This window comes from Phyllobates terribilis, unplaced genomic scaffold, assembly GCF_046119375.1.
Source record: "Phyllobates terribilis strain yellow unplaced genomic scaffold, ASM4611937v1 Scaffold_4__5_contigs__length_816908805, whole genome shotgun sequence".
NCBI classification, from domain to species: domain Eukaryota; kingdom Metazoa; phylum Chordata; class Amphibia; order Anura; family Dendrobatidae; genus Phyllobates; species Phyllobates terribilis.
Window position 1 is genome coordinate 138,612,260 of NW_027362764.1, and position 16,401 is coordinate 138,628,660.

The window sequence follows — 16,401 nt, forward strand, 5'->3', positions numbered from 1 at the left end:
AGAGTTGTGGACAGCTCTGACAGAGCAGGCAGATCTGTGACTGGCACCACTGAACATACAGCCAGGCATGGTCATGTGTGACAATGGCCAGAATCTAGTTGCGGCTCTGATGTGAGGAAAGCTCACACACGTACCATGCCTGGCCCATGTGCTTAACCTTGTGGTCCAGCGATTGTCCAAAACCTACCCGGATCTGTCGTATCTGCTTATCAAAGTACGCCGCCTGTGTGCCCATTTTAGAAAGTCAGCTACAGCTTCCGCCGCCCTTGCCATGCTTCAGCAGCATTTACAGCTTCCAGCTCACCGACTGATCTGCGTTGTCTCCACACGTTAGAACTCTACCTTGCAGATGTTAGGAAGGATTTGTGAGCAGAAGAGGGCAGTTGTTGACTACTAACATCAACAACGCCATCGGCATTCAGGTCAGACTGCACACATAAAATCTCAGGAGTGGACATGGATGTCAGACATATGTACCATCCTCCAGAACGTTGAGGACTCCGCCAAGATGGTAAGCGGCAATGACGCCATAATTAGCGTCAACATCCTGCTTATCTGTTTTTTGAAACGTTCTCTATTCGCAATTAAAGAGGATGCATTGCAGGCGGAGCATAATGAGATGGAGCAAGGAACCATACAGGGTGATTGCACACAGCCCAACCTCATCTCGTGCCAACGTGGATTGGGTGACAATGAGGAAAATGAGGAGGAAGAACAGGAGCTAGTTTCCTGCGCTATTCACGGAACTACCTGCACAACTGTCATACCGTCTGTTCAGCATGGATGGCATGAGGAGGAGAGTATGGTCAGTCATCCTCTTGGTGAGGACACAGAAGTCTTGCCTGTTAGCAGTCTGGCACACATGGCTGAGTTTATGTTACGCTGCCTTTCCCGTGACCCTCGAGTTGTCCAAATTTTGGGTGACGGTCATTACTGGTTGGTGACGCTACTAGACCCATGCTACAGGGAGAACTTTCTGTCTCTAATTTCCTTGCAGGACAGGCCTAATAAAATGGTGCAGTACGAGAAGGCCATTGTTGCTTTCTGAAAATATTGACACACAGAGGTCACAGTTTGTTGGACAACCAAGGGGTACAGGTGAGAGAGACATAAATGCAATCCAGCAGAGGCAGGGGAACATTGTCAAAGTTCTGGGACAGTTTTCTCAGACCCTCCCATCTTACAGGCCCTGAGTCGCGGGGTACTCTCACAAGGAAGGAAAAGTTTCGGAAGATGGTGAGGGAGTACCTTGCCGACCTTACCAACATCCTCCGCGGTTCCTCTGTGCCTTATAATTACTGGATATCCAAGCTGGACACGTGGCATGAACTGGCTCGCTACGCCTTGGAGGTCCGGGCCTACCCTGCTGCAAGCGTTTTGTCAGAGCGGGTTTTTAGTGCCTCCAGTGGAATTATAACTGATAGGAGCATTCGCATGTCAACTGAAAATGCTGACAGGCTGACTCTTATGAAAATGAAGGGCTGGATTGGGCCAGACTTCTCAACATCACCGAATGATAGCAGCATAACATAATCTCAAATACAGTGGGTTTTTACTTGGGAGGTGTAACTCTATTCCCATGCACCTCTGTCTTCACACTCAGACATGGGTATATACTTTCTGATTTTGTCTATTTGCTCTTGTCCTCCTCCTTCTCCGCATCCTCATCCTCCACCACCATATCACCACCATATGTACCATATCAACATATCTACATCTCTTGCAAGGGGCATTGTAGTTCCTCCAAATTTTTGGCAGCCGTTGCTTCACTGCATAGGCAAACAGTATGGGAGACACACTTCCTAATAATGGGAACAATTTTTGCTGGAGGCCCTCTGACCTCTACCCCTCTGGTGGGCCCATCCAACTCTGCCGAGAAGCAGCCCTGGCTAAGAAAAGTGTGTGGGAAGGTTCCCAGACACTATATGGCTGCTTTTTTAATGTGGATTGGACGTGCTTATGCATGTTATTTCTCAAACCGTATGGTAAATCAGGCCATTGCAAAACTCTGTAGTCATGAAATTAAAGGGCAAAGAAAGTTTTTTGTGTGTCGAAGCACCACCGACAAGTGTGAGCTGATGTTGGACTGGCTGCCATTGCTTATGCGACAAGCTGCATTAGAGGACTTCCTGGGAGAAATGACACCCGGAGTAGATATGGTTTCCCTCTATGCCAGTCCTTTCACAGAGCTAAAGAATATGGCTGTGGTGAAATACAACTGTCACTGAGAAGCAGTGCTGCATTTTTAATGTAGACTGGCTGGCCACATTCCCCTGTCCACGTGTTTGTGGTTAGGCGGTCCTTCCCAGTAAGTGCACAGGGGAGGGCACAGGTAATGTTGTGGGACCCGTGCTTGTGGAAGGCGGAGATGATACCGGGAGAAATAGTGGCAGCTGGAGACCGAGTATGGACACCTGGCCGCCGCCATGAGGTTGTGGACAGCTTCTGCCTCTATGAGCCTAAAAGGCCACATTTCAAGTGCAAGCAGCTGCCCAGAAATCTGGCAGTTTAGTATTGCGGCCTGTGGGTGGCTGGCTGCATACTTGCGCTTGCATTCCAAGTAACAGAAAACTAAGCAGATGGTTGGACTATATCATCACCATGGCATCACCTCGGCACTATAAACTCTCCCGATAGAGAAGCCAGGGCCCACCAGAGGAGTCTCTGGTTCTCTGGTGGGCCCGTCCAACTCTGCCGAGAAGCAGACCTGGCTAAGAAAAGTGTGTGGGAAGGTTACCGGACACTCGATGGCTGCTTTTTTAATGCGGATTGGACGTGCTTATGCATGTTATTTCTCAAACTGCATTGCGAATCAGGCCATTGCCCAACTCTTTAGTCAAGAATTTAAAGGTGCAAAGAAAGAGGTTTGTGTGTCGAAGCACCACCGACAAGTGCGAGCTGATGTTGGACTGGCTGCCATTGCTTATGCAGCAAGCTGAATTAGAGGACTTCCTGGGAGAAATGACACCCAGAGTAGATACGGTTTTCCTCTATGCCAGTCTTTTCACCGAGCTAAAGAATATGGTTGTGGTGAAATACAACTCCCACTGAGAAGCAGTGTCAGACTGGAAAACATTGGGCCCACCAGAGGATTTGATTCTGAGCGCCCACCTTTCTCCCCCACTCAAGAGCCCAATAGCAGCTGCAAAGTTTGCACCTATCATGTACTCTTCTAATGGAGAAGCCAGGGCCCACCCAAGGATTCTCCGGTGGGCCCGTCCAACCCTGCAGAGAAGCAGCCCTGGCTAAGAAATGTGTTTGGTAAGGTTCCCCTTACACTCTATAGCTGCATTTTTTATGTGGACTGGCTCTGTGCCATCCCTGGCCACATTCACCTGTCCACGTGTTTGTGGTTAGGCAGTACTTCCCACCTAAGTGCACTGGGGAGGACATGGGTAATGTTGTGGGACTTGTGCTTCTGGAAGGCAGAGACGACACCAGAAGAAACAGTGGCGGCTGGGGACCGAATATGGACAACCGGCCACTGCCGCCATGGGGTTGTGGACAGCTTCCGCCTCCACGAACCTAAAAGGTCACATTTCAAGTGCAAGCTGCTGTCAAAAATTTTGCAGTATAGTATTGCAGCCTGTAAGTGGGTGGATGGATGGCTGCATACTTGCGTTTGCATTCCAAGAAATGGGGTAGGGACAACTGAACACGCTGGGACAAGCACGTGGACGGTGATTGTTGCAAGTCTGCAATGACAGGTTCATGGCGGGAGACATCTTCGCATGCGCCAAGGATCACTTATGATGGGCACACTTTAGGCAGTGACCTGGGAGTCAGAGATGCTTCCAGGGGTCTTCCTCATGCTGTTCCCATGTCTTTTCAGCACTGTATGCATGTGTCTGATGATGTGTCACACACCACATGAGCAGATAAGGTTGTAAAATGTTAAAATGAAATTTCACAGTGAATGCATTTGTCTTGGTTGAAAGCAATGCAAAAGTGCACAAACGCATAAAAAACGCTACAAATGAACAAAGCCCAAGATGTGGAGGAGTATTTTTGTTTTTGGTTATTTATTTTGCCTTATATACAAGTCATTACTCTGGAAAGGATGTTCTTTAACTTATTTCCCTGGAAAATCTATTTTGGCTTCGTTTTTGCATGTTTTATTGTGAGTCTGTAAAAGTGGCGTAATACCTCTGATAACATTGTTGATAGCAGTGACTTGGGAGTCAGAAATGCTTCCAGGGGTCTTCCCCATGCTGTAGCCGTGTCATTTGAGCACTGTTCCCATCGATTTTGTCAATTTTTAGGCCCTCTGCAGACCGCCAGGGGGAGCCACTTGAAAAATTCTCGAGTTTCCCATAAACTTACATTGGGCTCGTTACCCGGACCGAGCACTTGAGCATTCTAATTTGCTCGACTCGAACAACGAGAACCCGAGCATTTTAGTGCTCGCTCATCACTAATCAGTATGCTATGTAAAATGTTCTTCCATCATTTATTTAGTATTTTGGGCTATTAATTAATACTGGAATATTCCGCCACTTTCTAATGGATGGTGGTCTGAACTGCTGAAACACCCAAGATTCAAGAATATAGGGATAGCAATACTGAATTAGCTCTGCAACCCCTTCAAACTGCTCCTCTAGCATCTGACTGCACAAGGAACTGCAGTATAACCCACTATTTCATTATTTGTGCACAGAGGGTGCCTTGAGAGCATTGTTTTGCAGGAGAAATATATGAAGGATCTGCAACACAAAACCACCATTTCCAAGTGGTGCTAACCAAATAGCCATAAATAATTTTTAGACATGTATATTTGTATATATACATGAGTATTTCTATTTTGTACATTTAGCATTTAATAAAACCATGAACACTTACCTTGCCAGCGTATTGAAGCTGTTTTTTATCTCTATTTGCATAGCCAACAAGAGCTGTGGTCTCAAGAAAGCCAGTGATCACGAGAATTGGAGTCAGGAGTATGATAAGCAATGTCATTTCCCATCCATAAATGAAAGAAACTGTGAGGCCCACTCCCATTGTTGCAAAGTTTTCAGCAATCAACCCAAGTCTGGAGCCAGTTGCCTGATTGAATTGGCAAATAAAAATTCTACATTAAATTGTATTTCTATATAAGATCTATATAGGCCTAAATAGGGTGTCCAAAAATAAGTCTATTCTTCATGTGATAGCTATGTGTGGAACCACTATTCAAAGTGTTTCATCCCATGAAAATCAACTACTGAATTGTTTTGACTCTGAAAAAAATTTACTATGATAAAATGTCCTCAATGCATAGCATAATATGGTATGTCTCGATGTATACCACTGAGCTCGGTGATTGGCTGTAGCGGTGTGTAGTCATGACATCACTATTGCAGCCAAAACATAAGGAACGGAGAATGGCAGACAGCCAGCGCTGGACTCAAGAAGGATGAGCACTAGTGTTGAGCGAACACTAAAATACTCGGGTGCTCGAAGCTCGGGCCGAGCTCACCGTGATACTTTGGTGCTCGACCCGAGCAACGAGCCCAATGTTAGTCTATGGGAGACCCGAGCATTTTTGTGGCAGCACCCCCGGCAGTCTGTAGAAAGCCTAAAAAGTGCCTAAAACGATAGTGACAGTGGTCAAATGACATGGGGACAGCATTGGGATCGCCCCAGGAAGCATTTCTGACCCCCAGGTCACTGCTGTCAACAACGTGGTCAGAGGTATTAAGCCACTTTACGGGCTTACAATAAAATGTTCAAAAACGAAACTGAAACTGTTTTCCTGTGAAATATGTTAAGGAAGTTCCTTTCCAGGGTAAAGACTTGTGTATAAGGTAGAATAAATAACCAAAAACAAAAATACTCCTCCACACCTTGGGCTATGTTCACAAGTAGCATTTTTTATGCGTTTTTGCACTTTTGTATTGCTTTCAACCTTGACAAATGCATTCACCGGGAAATGTCATTTTAACATTTTACAACCTTATCTGGTCATGTGCTGTGTGACACATGCATACAGTGCTGAAAAGACATGGGAACAGCATGGGGAAGACCCTGGAAGCATCTCTGACCCCCAGGTCACTGCCTAAAAGTGTGCCCATCAGAAGTGATCCTTGCCGCATCAGAAGATGCAGACTTGCAACTATCCCCGTGAAAGTCCTTGTCACAGGGCAGTGTTAAATTGTACCTCCCCCATTCCTTGCAATGCAAGCGCAAGTATGCAGCCTGCCACCCACCCACCCCCAGGCTGCAATACCATACTGCTTGATTGCTTGCACTTGAAATTGGGCCTTTAAGGCATGTGGAGGTGAAATATGGCCACCACGTCATGGCTGCGTCAGCGGCCTGGTATCCATACTCAGTTCCCAGCCGCCCAGCGGCTGGGTGTCCACGCTTGGTCCCCAGCCGCCAGGGGGAGGCCGGCTGTCCATACTCGGTCCCCAGCCGCCAGGGGGCGGCCGGGTGCCCACACACGGTCCCCAGCCACCTGGGGGTGGCCGGGTGTCCATAAACAGTCCCCAGCTGCCCCTATTTGTCCCGGTGCGCCTTATACACTAGCGTGCATACCAAAACATTACCTGTGCCCTCCCCAGTGCATTTAGTGGGAAGGACAGCCTAACCACAAACACGTGGGCAAGAGAATGTGGCCAGGGATGGTCCATCTCACTGACGCCTTCACACTGGGTTAATATTGTGGAAACCGTGAAACAGTTGGACACTGGGAAGCAACACGTCCTCCAGACAGAGAGGATTGCGGGTCCTGGGTCAATCAGGCTTCAACACAAAGTTCAGTAGGGAGACAGCAGCAGTGGTTGGCCTGCTACACAATGAGTAAATTATTCATGATCATGAGGCCATCCATCTTCTTAGCTTTCTGTTCCTTGGCTTGCAAGCGCATGTAGGTAGTAGCGGCTAGGCCTGAGGTGGTTAGCGTTTTGGCGCATATCCTACCTCCTCCGAGGATTGCTGGATTTTTTCCTGCTACCATCCCAGTTCTATGACTCCCGTTAAAACAAAGCTTCAGGTGATGAATGGTGGATGAGGTGGTGGCAAAGGAGAAAGAGCGGGAGGAACAGGGACCATTCACATCAATATCAGGCCAGTCAACCACACATGGATATGTTTCTGTACCAAAAGGAGAGGTTCAGCTACACAGTTATAGGGCATACAGTGAGTGCAATGCCTACCAAAAATTTCGAGGCATTCCAATGCCCCTTGGAAGTGACATGGAGGTCAGAGGGCCTTAACAAAACCATTTTTTCCATTTATAGCAACTGGGTCTCTTGTACACTGTTGGCCTAAGCAGTGAATGGAAGGCTTTCCAAAAATTATGAGGAACTGCAATGCCCCTTGAAACAGACGTGGATTACAGCGTACTAAAAACCTTCTACCCATTATAGGGGAGTGGGTCTCCCTTAGTGTTCGCCTATGCATTGAAAAGCAAAAGCTGACTAAAATTAGGAGGAAATGCAATGCCCGCTGGAAGAGACATGGAGGTTAGAGGTAATTAAAAACAACATTTCAATGCCCCTTGGTAGAGCTGTGGAGTTCAGAGTGGTTTAACAAGACGGTTTTAATGCCCCTTGGAAGAGACGTGGAGGTCACAGTAGCTTAACAAGACGGTTTTAATGCCCCTTGGAAGACAAGTATAGTTCAGAGTGGTTTAACAAGACGGTTTTAATGCCCCTTGGAAGAGACGTGGAGGTCACAGTGGATTAAAAAGACAATAATAATGCCCCTTGGAAGAGACGTGGAGGTCCCAGTGGAATAAAAATACAATATCAATGACCCTTGGAAGAGACATGGTGTCACAGTAGCTTAACAAGACGATTTTAATGCCCCTTGGAAGAGACCTGGAGTTCAGAATGGTTTAACAATACGGTTTTAATGCCCCTTGGAAGAGACATGGAGTTCAGAGTCGTTTAGCAAGACGGTTTTAAAGCCCCTTGGAAAAGACGTGGAGGTCCCAGTGATATAAAAAGACAATATCCATGACCCTTGGAAGAGACGTGGAGGTCCCAGTGGAATAAAAAGACAATATTAATGCCCCTTGGAAGAGCGGCGGAGGTCCCGGTGGAATAAAAAGACAATATCAATGACCCTTGGAAGAGAATTGGAGGTCACAGTAGTTTAACAAGATGATTTTAATGCCCCTTGGAAGAGACGTGGAGGTAACAGTAGCTTAAAAAGATGGTTTTAATGCCCCTTGGAAGAGATGTGGAGGTCTCAGTGGAATAAAAAGATAATATCAATGCCCCTTGGAAGAGTGGCAGAGGTCGCAGTAGAATAAAACGACAATATTAATGCTCCTTGGAAAAGTGGTGGAGGTCGCAGTCGAATAAAAAGACAATATCAATGCCCCTTGGAAGAGTGGTGGAGGTCCCAGTGGAATAAAAATACAATATCAATGACCCTTGGAAGAGACGTGGCGGCACAGTAGCTTAACAAGACAATTTTAATGCCCCTTGGAAGAGACGTGGAGTTCAGAGTAGTTTAATAAGACCGTTTTAATGCCCCTTGGAAGAGACGTGGAGGTCCCAGTGGAATAAAAAGACAATATCAATGCCCCTTGGAAGAGACGTTGAGGTCCCAGTGGAATAAAAATACAATATCAATGCCCCTTGGAAGAGTGGTGGAGGTCCCAGTGGAATAAAAAGACAATATCAATGACCCTTGGAAGAGAATTGGAGGTCACTGTAGCTTAACAAGACGGTTTTAATGCCCCTTGGAAGAGACGTGGAGGTCCAAGTGGAGTAAAAAGACAATATCAATGCCCCTTGAAAGAGTGGTGGAGGTCGCAGTGGAATAAAAAGTCAATATTAATGCCCCTTGGAAGAGTGGCGGAGGTCGCAGTAGAATAAATGACAATATCAATGCCCCGTGGAAGAGTGGTGGAGGTTGCAGTGGAATAAAAAGACAATATCAATGCCCCTTGGAAGAGTGGTGGAGGTCCCAGTGGAATAAAAATAAAATATCAATGACCCTTGGAAGAGACGGGGCGGTCACAGTAGCTTAACAAGACGATTTTAATGCCCCTTGGAAGAGACGTGGAGTTCAGAGTGGTTTAACAAGACGGTTTTAATGCCCTTTGGAAGAGACGTGGAGTTCAGTGTGGTTTTACAAGGCGGTTTTAATGCCCGTTGAAAGAGACGTGGAGGTCCCAGTGGAATAAAAAGACAATATCAATGACCCTTGGAAGAGACGTGGAGGTCAGAGTAGCTTAAAAAGACGATTTTAATGCCCCTTGGAAGAGACGTGGAGTTCAGAGTGGTTTAACAAGATGGTTTTAATGCCCCTTGGAAGAGACGCTGAGTTCAGAGTGGTTTAACAAGACAGTTTTAATGCCCCTTGGAAGAGACGTGGAAGTCCCAGTGAAGTTAAAAGATAATATCAATGCCCCTTGGAAGAGACGTGGAGGTCCCAGTGGAATAAAAAGACAATATCAATGACCCTTGGAAAAGACAGGGAGGTCACAGTAGCTTAACAAGACGATTTTAATGACCCCTTGGAAGAGACGTGGAGTTCAGAGTGGTTTAACAAGACGATTTTAATGCCCCTTGGAAGAGACGTGGAGTTCAGAGTGGTTTAACAAGACAGTTTTAATGCCCCATGGAAGAAACGTGGAGGTAACAGTAGCTTAACAAGATGGTTTTAATGTCCCTTGGAAGAGACGTGGAGGTCCCAGTGGAATAAAAAGACAATATCAATGCCCCTTGGAAGAGTGGTGGAGGTCGCAGTGGAATAAAAAGACAATATCAATGCCCCTTGGAAGAGTGGCAGAGGTCGCAGTAGAATAAAACGACAATATTAATGCCCCTTGGAAGAGTGGTGGAGGTGGCAGTGGAATAAAAAGACAATATCAATGCCCCTTTTTAGAGTGGTGGAGGTCCCAGTGGAATAAAAATACAATATCAATGACCCTTGGAAGAGACATGGCGGTCACAGTAGCTTAACAATACGATTTTAATGCCCCTTGGAAGAGACGTGGAGTTCAGAGTGGTTTAACAAGACGGTTTTAATGCCCCTTGGAAGAGACGTGGAGGTCACAGTGGATTAAAAAGACAATATTAATGCCCCTTGGAAGAGACGTGGAGGTCCCAGTGGAATAAAAATACAATATCAATGACCCTTGGAAGAGACGTGGTGTCACAGTAGCTTAACAAGACGATTTTAATGCCCCTTGGAAGAGACCTGGAGTTCAGAGTGGTTTAACAATACGGTTTTAATGCCCCTTGGAAGAGACGTGGAGTTCAGAGTGGTTTAGCAAGACGGTTTTAATGCCCCTTGGAAAAGACGTGGAGGTCCCAATGAAATAAAAAGACAATATCATTGACTCTTGGAAGAGACGTGGAGGTCCCAGTGGAATAAAAAGACAATATCAATGCCCCTTGGAAGAGCGGCGGAGGTCCCAGTGGAATAAAAAGAAAATATCAATGACCCTTGGAAGAGAATTGGAGGTCACAGTAGTTTAACAATATGATTTTAATGCCCCTTGGAAGAGACGTGGAGGTAACAGTAGCTTAAAAAGATGGTTTTAATGCCCCTTGGAAGAGATGTGGAGGTCCCAGTGGAATAAAAAGATAATATCAATGCCCCTTGGAAGAGTGGCAGAGGTCGCAGTAGAATAAAACGACAATATTAATGCCCCTTGGAAAAGTGGTGGAGGTCGCAGTCGAATAAAAAGACAATATCAATGCCCCTTGGAAGAGTGGTGGAGGTCCCAGTGGAATAAAAATACAATGTCAATGACCCTTGGAAGAGACGTGGCGGCACAGTAGCTTAACAAGACAATTTTAATGCCCCTTGGAAGAGACGTGGAGTTCAGAGTAGTTTAATAAGACCGTTTTAATGCCCCTTGGAAGAGACGTGGAGGTCCCAGTGGAATAAAAAGACAATATCAATGCCCCTTGGAAGAGACGTTGAGGTCCCAGTGGAATAAAAATACAATATCAATGCCCCTTGGAAGAGTGGTGGAGGTCCCAGTGGAATAAAAAGACAATATCAATGACCCTTGGAAGAGACATGGAGGTCAGAGTAGCTTAAAAAGACGATTTTAATGCCCCTTGGAAGAGACATGGAGTTCAGAGTGGTTTAACAAGACGGTTTTAATGCCCCTTGGAAGAGACGCTGAGTTCAGAGTGGTTTAACAAGACAGTTTTAATGCCCCTTGGAAGAGACGTGGAGGTCCCAGTGAAGTTAAAAGATAATATCAATGCCCCTTGGAAGAGACGTGGAGGTCCCAGTGGAATAAAAAGACAATATCAATGACCCTTGGAAAAGACAGGGAGGTCACAGTAGCTTAACAAGACGATTTTAATGACCCCTTGGAAGAGACGCGGAGTTCAGAGTGGTTAACAAGACAGTTTTAATGCCCCATGGAAGAGACGTGGAGGTAACAGTAGCTTAACAAGATGGTTTTAATGTCCCTTGGAAGAGACGTGGAGGTCGCAGTGGAATAAAAAGACAATATCAATGCCCCTCGGAAGAGTGGCAGAGGTCGCAGTAGAATAAAACGACAATATTAATGCCCCTTGGAAGAGTGGTGGAGGTGGCAGTGGAATAAAAAGACAATATCAATGCCCCTTTTTAGAGTGGTGGAGGTCCCAGTGGAATAAAAATACAATATCAATGACCCTTGGAAGAGACATGGCGGTCACAGTAGCTTAACAATACGATTTTAATGCCCCTTGGAAGAGACGTGGAGTTCAGAGTGGTTTAACAAGACGGTTTTAATGCCCCTTGGAAGAGACGTGGAGTTAAGAGTGGTTTAACAAGACGGTTTTAATGCCCCTTGGAAGAGACGTGGAGGTCGGAGTGGAATAAAAAGACAATATCAGTGACCCTTGGAAGAGACGTGGAGGTCAGAGTAGCTTAACAAGATGATTTTAATGCCCCTTGGAAGAGACGTGGAGTTCAGAGTGGTTTAACAAGACGGTTTTAATGCCCCTTGGAAGAGACGTTGAGTTCAGAGTGGTTTAACAAGACTGTTTTAATGCCCCTTGGAAGAGACGTGGAGGTCCCAGTGAAATAAAAGGATAATATCAATGCCCCTTGGAAGAGACGTGGAGGTCACAGTGGAATAAAAAGACAATATCAATGCCCCTTGGAAGAGACGTGGAGGTCACAGTAGCTTAAGAAGACGGTTTTAATGCCCCTTGGAAGAGACGTGTAGTTCAGAGTGGTTTAACAAGATGGTTTTAATGCCCCTTGGAACAGAATTGGAGGTCACAGTAGCTTAACAAGACGGTTTTAATGCCCCTTGGAAGAGACGTGGAGGTCACAGTGGAATAAAAAGACAATATCAATGCCCCTTGGAAGAGACGTGGAGGTCACAGTAGCTTAACAAGATGGTTTTAATGCCCATTGAAACAGACGTGGAGGTCCCAGTGGAATAAAAAGACAATATCAATGACCCTTGGAAGAGACGTGGAGGTAACAGTAGCTTAACAAGACAATTTAAATGCCCCTTACAAGAGCCATGCAGTACAGCATATTAAAATCATTATTCCCATTATTGGGGAGTGGGTCTCCCATAGTCTTTGCCTATGCCTTCCAAGCAAAAGCTGCCAAAAATTAGAACGGAGGAACTTGCAATGCTGGCAACACGGACCATGGTCACCCTGGTGGTATATTGGTGGTGGAGGCTGAGGATAAGGAGAAGAGCAAAAAACAGCCGAAATGAGGAAGCGTATACACATGTTTGTGGGTGGGAAGTGGTGCATGGGAACACGCCTCCTGAAATAACACAGTGGATTTGACTTAATGTTACTCTGCTGTCATTTGGTGGTGATGAGAAGTCTGGCCCAATCCAGCCCTTGTTCATTTTGATAAGGGTCAGCTTGTCTGCATTGTCAGTTGACAGGCGAGTGCGCTTATCAGTTATAATTCCCCCAGCGGCACTAAAAACACGCTCCGATAACACGCTAGCGGCAGGGCAGGCCAGGACCTCCAAGGCGTACAGAGCGAGTTTATTCCAAGTGTCCAGCATGGATACCCAATAATTAAAAGGCACAGAGGAATCACGGAGGACGCTGGTACGGTCAGCAAGGTACTCCCTCACCATCTTTTGAAACTTTCCACTCCTTGTGAGAGTACCCCGCGCCTCAGGGCCTGTAAGCTGGGCGGGTCTAAGAAAACAGTCCCAGAATGTTGACAGTGATCCCCTGCCTCTGCTGGATTGGAGTTTCGTCTCTCTTGCCTGTACGCCTTATTTGGGCAACGAACTGTGACCTCTGCCGCTAGCGTGTTCAGATGGGAATTTTTTTAACAGTTCTGCAGCAAGGGCCTTCAGGTACTGCCCCATTTTTGTAGACCTCTCTACCTCAGGAATAAGAGAGTGAAAGTTCTCCTTGTAGCGAGGGTCTAAAAGTGTCACCAACCAGTAATGACTGTCACCCAACATTTTGACAACGTGAGGGTCACGGTTAAAGCAGCGTAACAAAGTCAGCCATGCATGCCAGACTGGTAACGGGCAAGACTTCCGTGTCCTCACCAAGACGACGACTGACCATGCTCTCATCCTCCTCCTCCTCCCCCTTGTCTTCAGGCCACCCACGCTGAACCGAAGGTATGACAGTTGTACAGGTACTACCGTCTACAGCGCATGATACCAGCTCCTGTGCTGACTACTCCTCCTCCTCCTCTCCCTCATTGTCCTCCAATGCACATTGGGATGAGATGAGGCTGGGCTGTGTGTTATCGCCCATTACGTCTTCTTGATCCATCTCATCATACTCTGGCTGCAATGCCTCCTCTTTAATTCTCTGCAGAGAGCGTTGCAAAAGACAGACAAGTGGGATGCTGACGCTAATGATGGCGTCATCGCCACTCACCATCTTGGTGGCCTCCTCAAAGTTTGTCAGGATGGTACATATATCAGACATCCTGGTCCACTCCTGAGGTCTTATGTGTGTAGTCTGACCTGAATATCGATTGCCTTGTTGCAGCTGGTACTCCACAACTGCTCTCTTCTGCTCACAAATCTTTTGCAACATGTGGAGGGTAGAGTTCCAACGTGTGGGGACATCACACACCAGTGGGTGTGCCGGAAGCTGCAAATGCTGCAGCAACACAGCAAGGACGGCGGAAGCTGTAGCCGACTTCCGAAAATGAGCTGACAGGTGGCATACTTTGACGAGCAGATCTGACAACTCGTGGTACGATTTAAGAAACCGCTGAACCACGAGGTTAAGCACATGAGCCAGGCATGGTACGTGTGTGATCTTGCCACCAGGTTACGGCCATTGTCACACACGACCATGCCTGGATGTAGGTTCAGCGATCTCAGCCACAGATCTGCCTGCTGTTTCACAGCTGTCCACAACTCACAAGCAGTGTGAGGTTTATCACCAAAGCTTATGAGTTTCAGCACAGCCTGTTGCTGCTTGGCTGAGGCAGTACTGCAGTGCTTCCAGCTTGTAACTGATGTGGTGATATCTGAGATGGAGGCTGAACATGAGGAGGAGGAGGAGGATGATGCGCAGGAGCTGTACACTGTGGGGGCAACTCTGACTAACATAGGGCCCGCAATCCTCGGTGTGGGGAGGATGTGTTCCATCCCAAGGTCCGACTGGGTCCTGGCTTCCACTATGTTTACCCAGTGTGCCGTCAGGGAGATGTACCGTCCCTGGTCACAAGCACTTGTCCACATGTCCGTTGTCAGGCGGACTCCCCCTGTAACTGCATTGTTGAGGGCACAGCAGATGTTTTGGGACACGTGCTTGTGTAGTGCGGGGATGGCACACCGGTCAAAATAGTGTCTGCTGGGGACCGAGTACCGAGGGACGGCCACCGCCATAAGGTTGCGGAAGAATTCCGTCTCCACCAGCCTAAAAGGCAGCATTTCCAAAGCAAGCAGTCGTGAAATGTGTGAATTTAGGACTGTGGTGCGTTGGCTGCGAATTTGCGCTTTCGTTCAAAGGTCTGGGATATGGACAATTGAACGCTGCGGTGGGACGTGGACGTTGATGCTGTTTCTTGAGAAACTGCCATAACAAGTGAAGACTGATAGGAGGGGGCATCTTTGCATGCAGTATGGACAGGGGATTGCCTTGCACACACAACAGGGGGTTCTCTTACACGCACAACAGCGGAAGAAGCAGTGATGACACCCACTGACACTGGTCGTGGACCCTGGGGTTCGCCCCACAAAGTCAGGTGCTTTGCTGACATGTGCCTGATCATGCTGGTGGTGGTCAGGCTGGTAGTTTTGTGGTACAAATGGCCTTTTTGGGGTTATCAGCAGAGTCTTTAAAAAAACTCCTGACTCTGGAAGACTTACCGGTTGTACTGGCAACGTCCCTCGTGTTGGTGTTACGGGGAATGGTTGCCCGCCTCCTGTCTGCAGCCACCACACTGCTTCATCCTGCCTGTTGGGGTTCTCTGCCTCCCTCCCCCTGTGTGCTGCTGGCCTCGCTCTGCGTGTCCTCCTGCCACGTTGGGTCAGTTACTAGGTCATCCACCACCTACTCCTTTTCCACTTCCGCACCACGGTCCTCCTCCTCACTTCGTGGCAGTTGTGTCTCGTCATCGTCCACCTCTTGTGACAAATTGCCAGCGTTGCCTTTCTGTGGTCGTGGCTGTTCAAATATTTGGCCATCGCTACATGGGATCTCCTCTTCCACCACTTCAAGCGGAGCAGGCGAGGGGCCCAAATATGGAGTGTCCAACTGTGGGATCAGTTGTTGTCTGATGACACTCGGCATGGTGGGAGGAAGGAACATCAGGGTGAGGAGGAGTATGCGGTCGAGACTCACGGCTACTAAGACTTGACCGTATGGAAGACAGATCGGAGGTCATGGTGCCCTGGTGACTGGAAGTATTATCTGCTATCCAATTAATAATCTGTTCACACTGATCAGTTTGCAATAGTGGTGTTGTTGTGTGCTTCCATAGTAATTCAGTCAAGAACTGGGAGCGAGAAGATGTGGCTGTTGGTTGTGGCACATTTTCACCTTGGCCACGGCCCCGTCCTCTGCACGCACCATCACCAGAACGTCCAGTTCCACGTCCCTTGCCACGCGTCTTGCCCATTGTAAATGAAGTAAAATAGCTTACACTCGCTCTATCAATGTCAAAAGGGTAATAAAAAGGAGACTTAAACCGTGGAAGAAGAAAACCACAGTTCTAGTTCTCTGGCCTACACCAGAATCTTTTAAACAGATATATTTGTGTCTGAACAGTCAGCGAGACACTCAAACTGTTTTTTTTCATATAAAAAAGGCAAAAAGGTAGATAACACCTAGATTTGAACCATGGAAGAGGAAAACCACAGTTCTAAGTTCCTGGCATATACCAGACTTTTTTAAATAGATATATTTGTGTCTGAACAGTCAGCGAGACACTCAAACAGTTTTTTTTATGTAAAAAAGGCAAAAAGGTGGATTACACCCAGATTTGAACCGTGGAAGAGGAAAACCACAGTTCTAGTTCTCTGGCCTACACCAGAATCTT

The 16,401-nt window shown here is 47.0% G+C and overlaps 1 protein-coding gene across 4 annotated transcripts in view; it reads right to left on the reverse strand.

Moving 5' to 3' along the window:
• LOC141265120 (ATP-binding cassette sub-family B member 5-like) overlaps window positions 1-16,401 on the reverse strand; it is a 1,140,380-nt gene that overhangs the window by 79,509 nt on the left and 1,044,470 nt on the right. For all 4 annotated transcript variants that reach the window (XM_073677789.1, XM_073677793.1, XM_073677790.1 and 1 more), the window contains one exon: window positions 4,840-5,043. In XM_073677789.1, coding sequence (XP_073533890.1) covers window positions 4,840-5,043 — 204 coding nt within the window. The remainder of the gene's footprint in view (window positions 1-4,839; window positions 5,044-16,401) is intronic.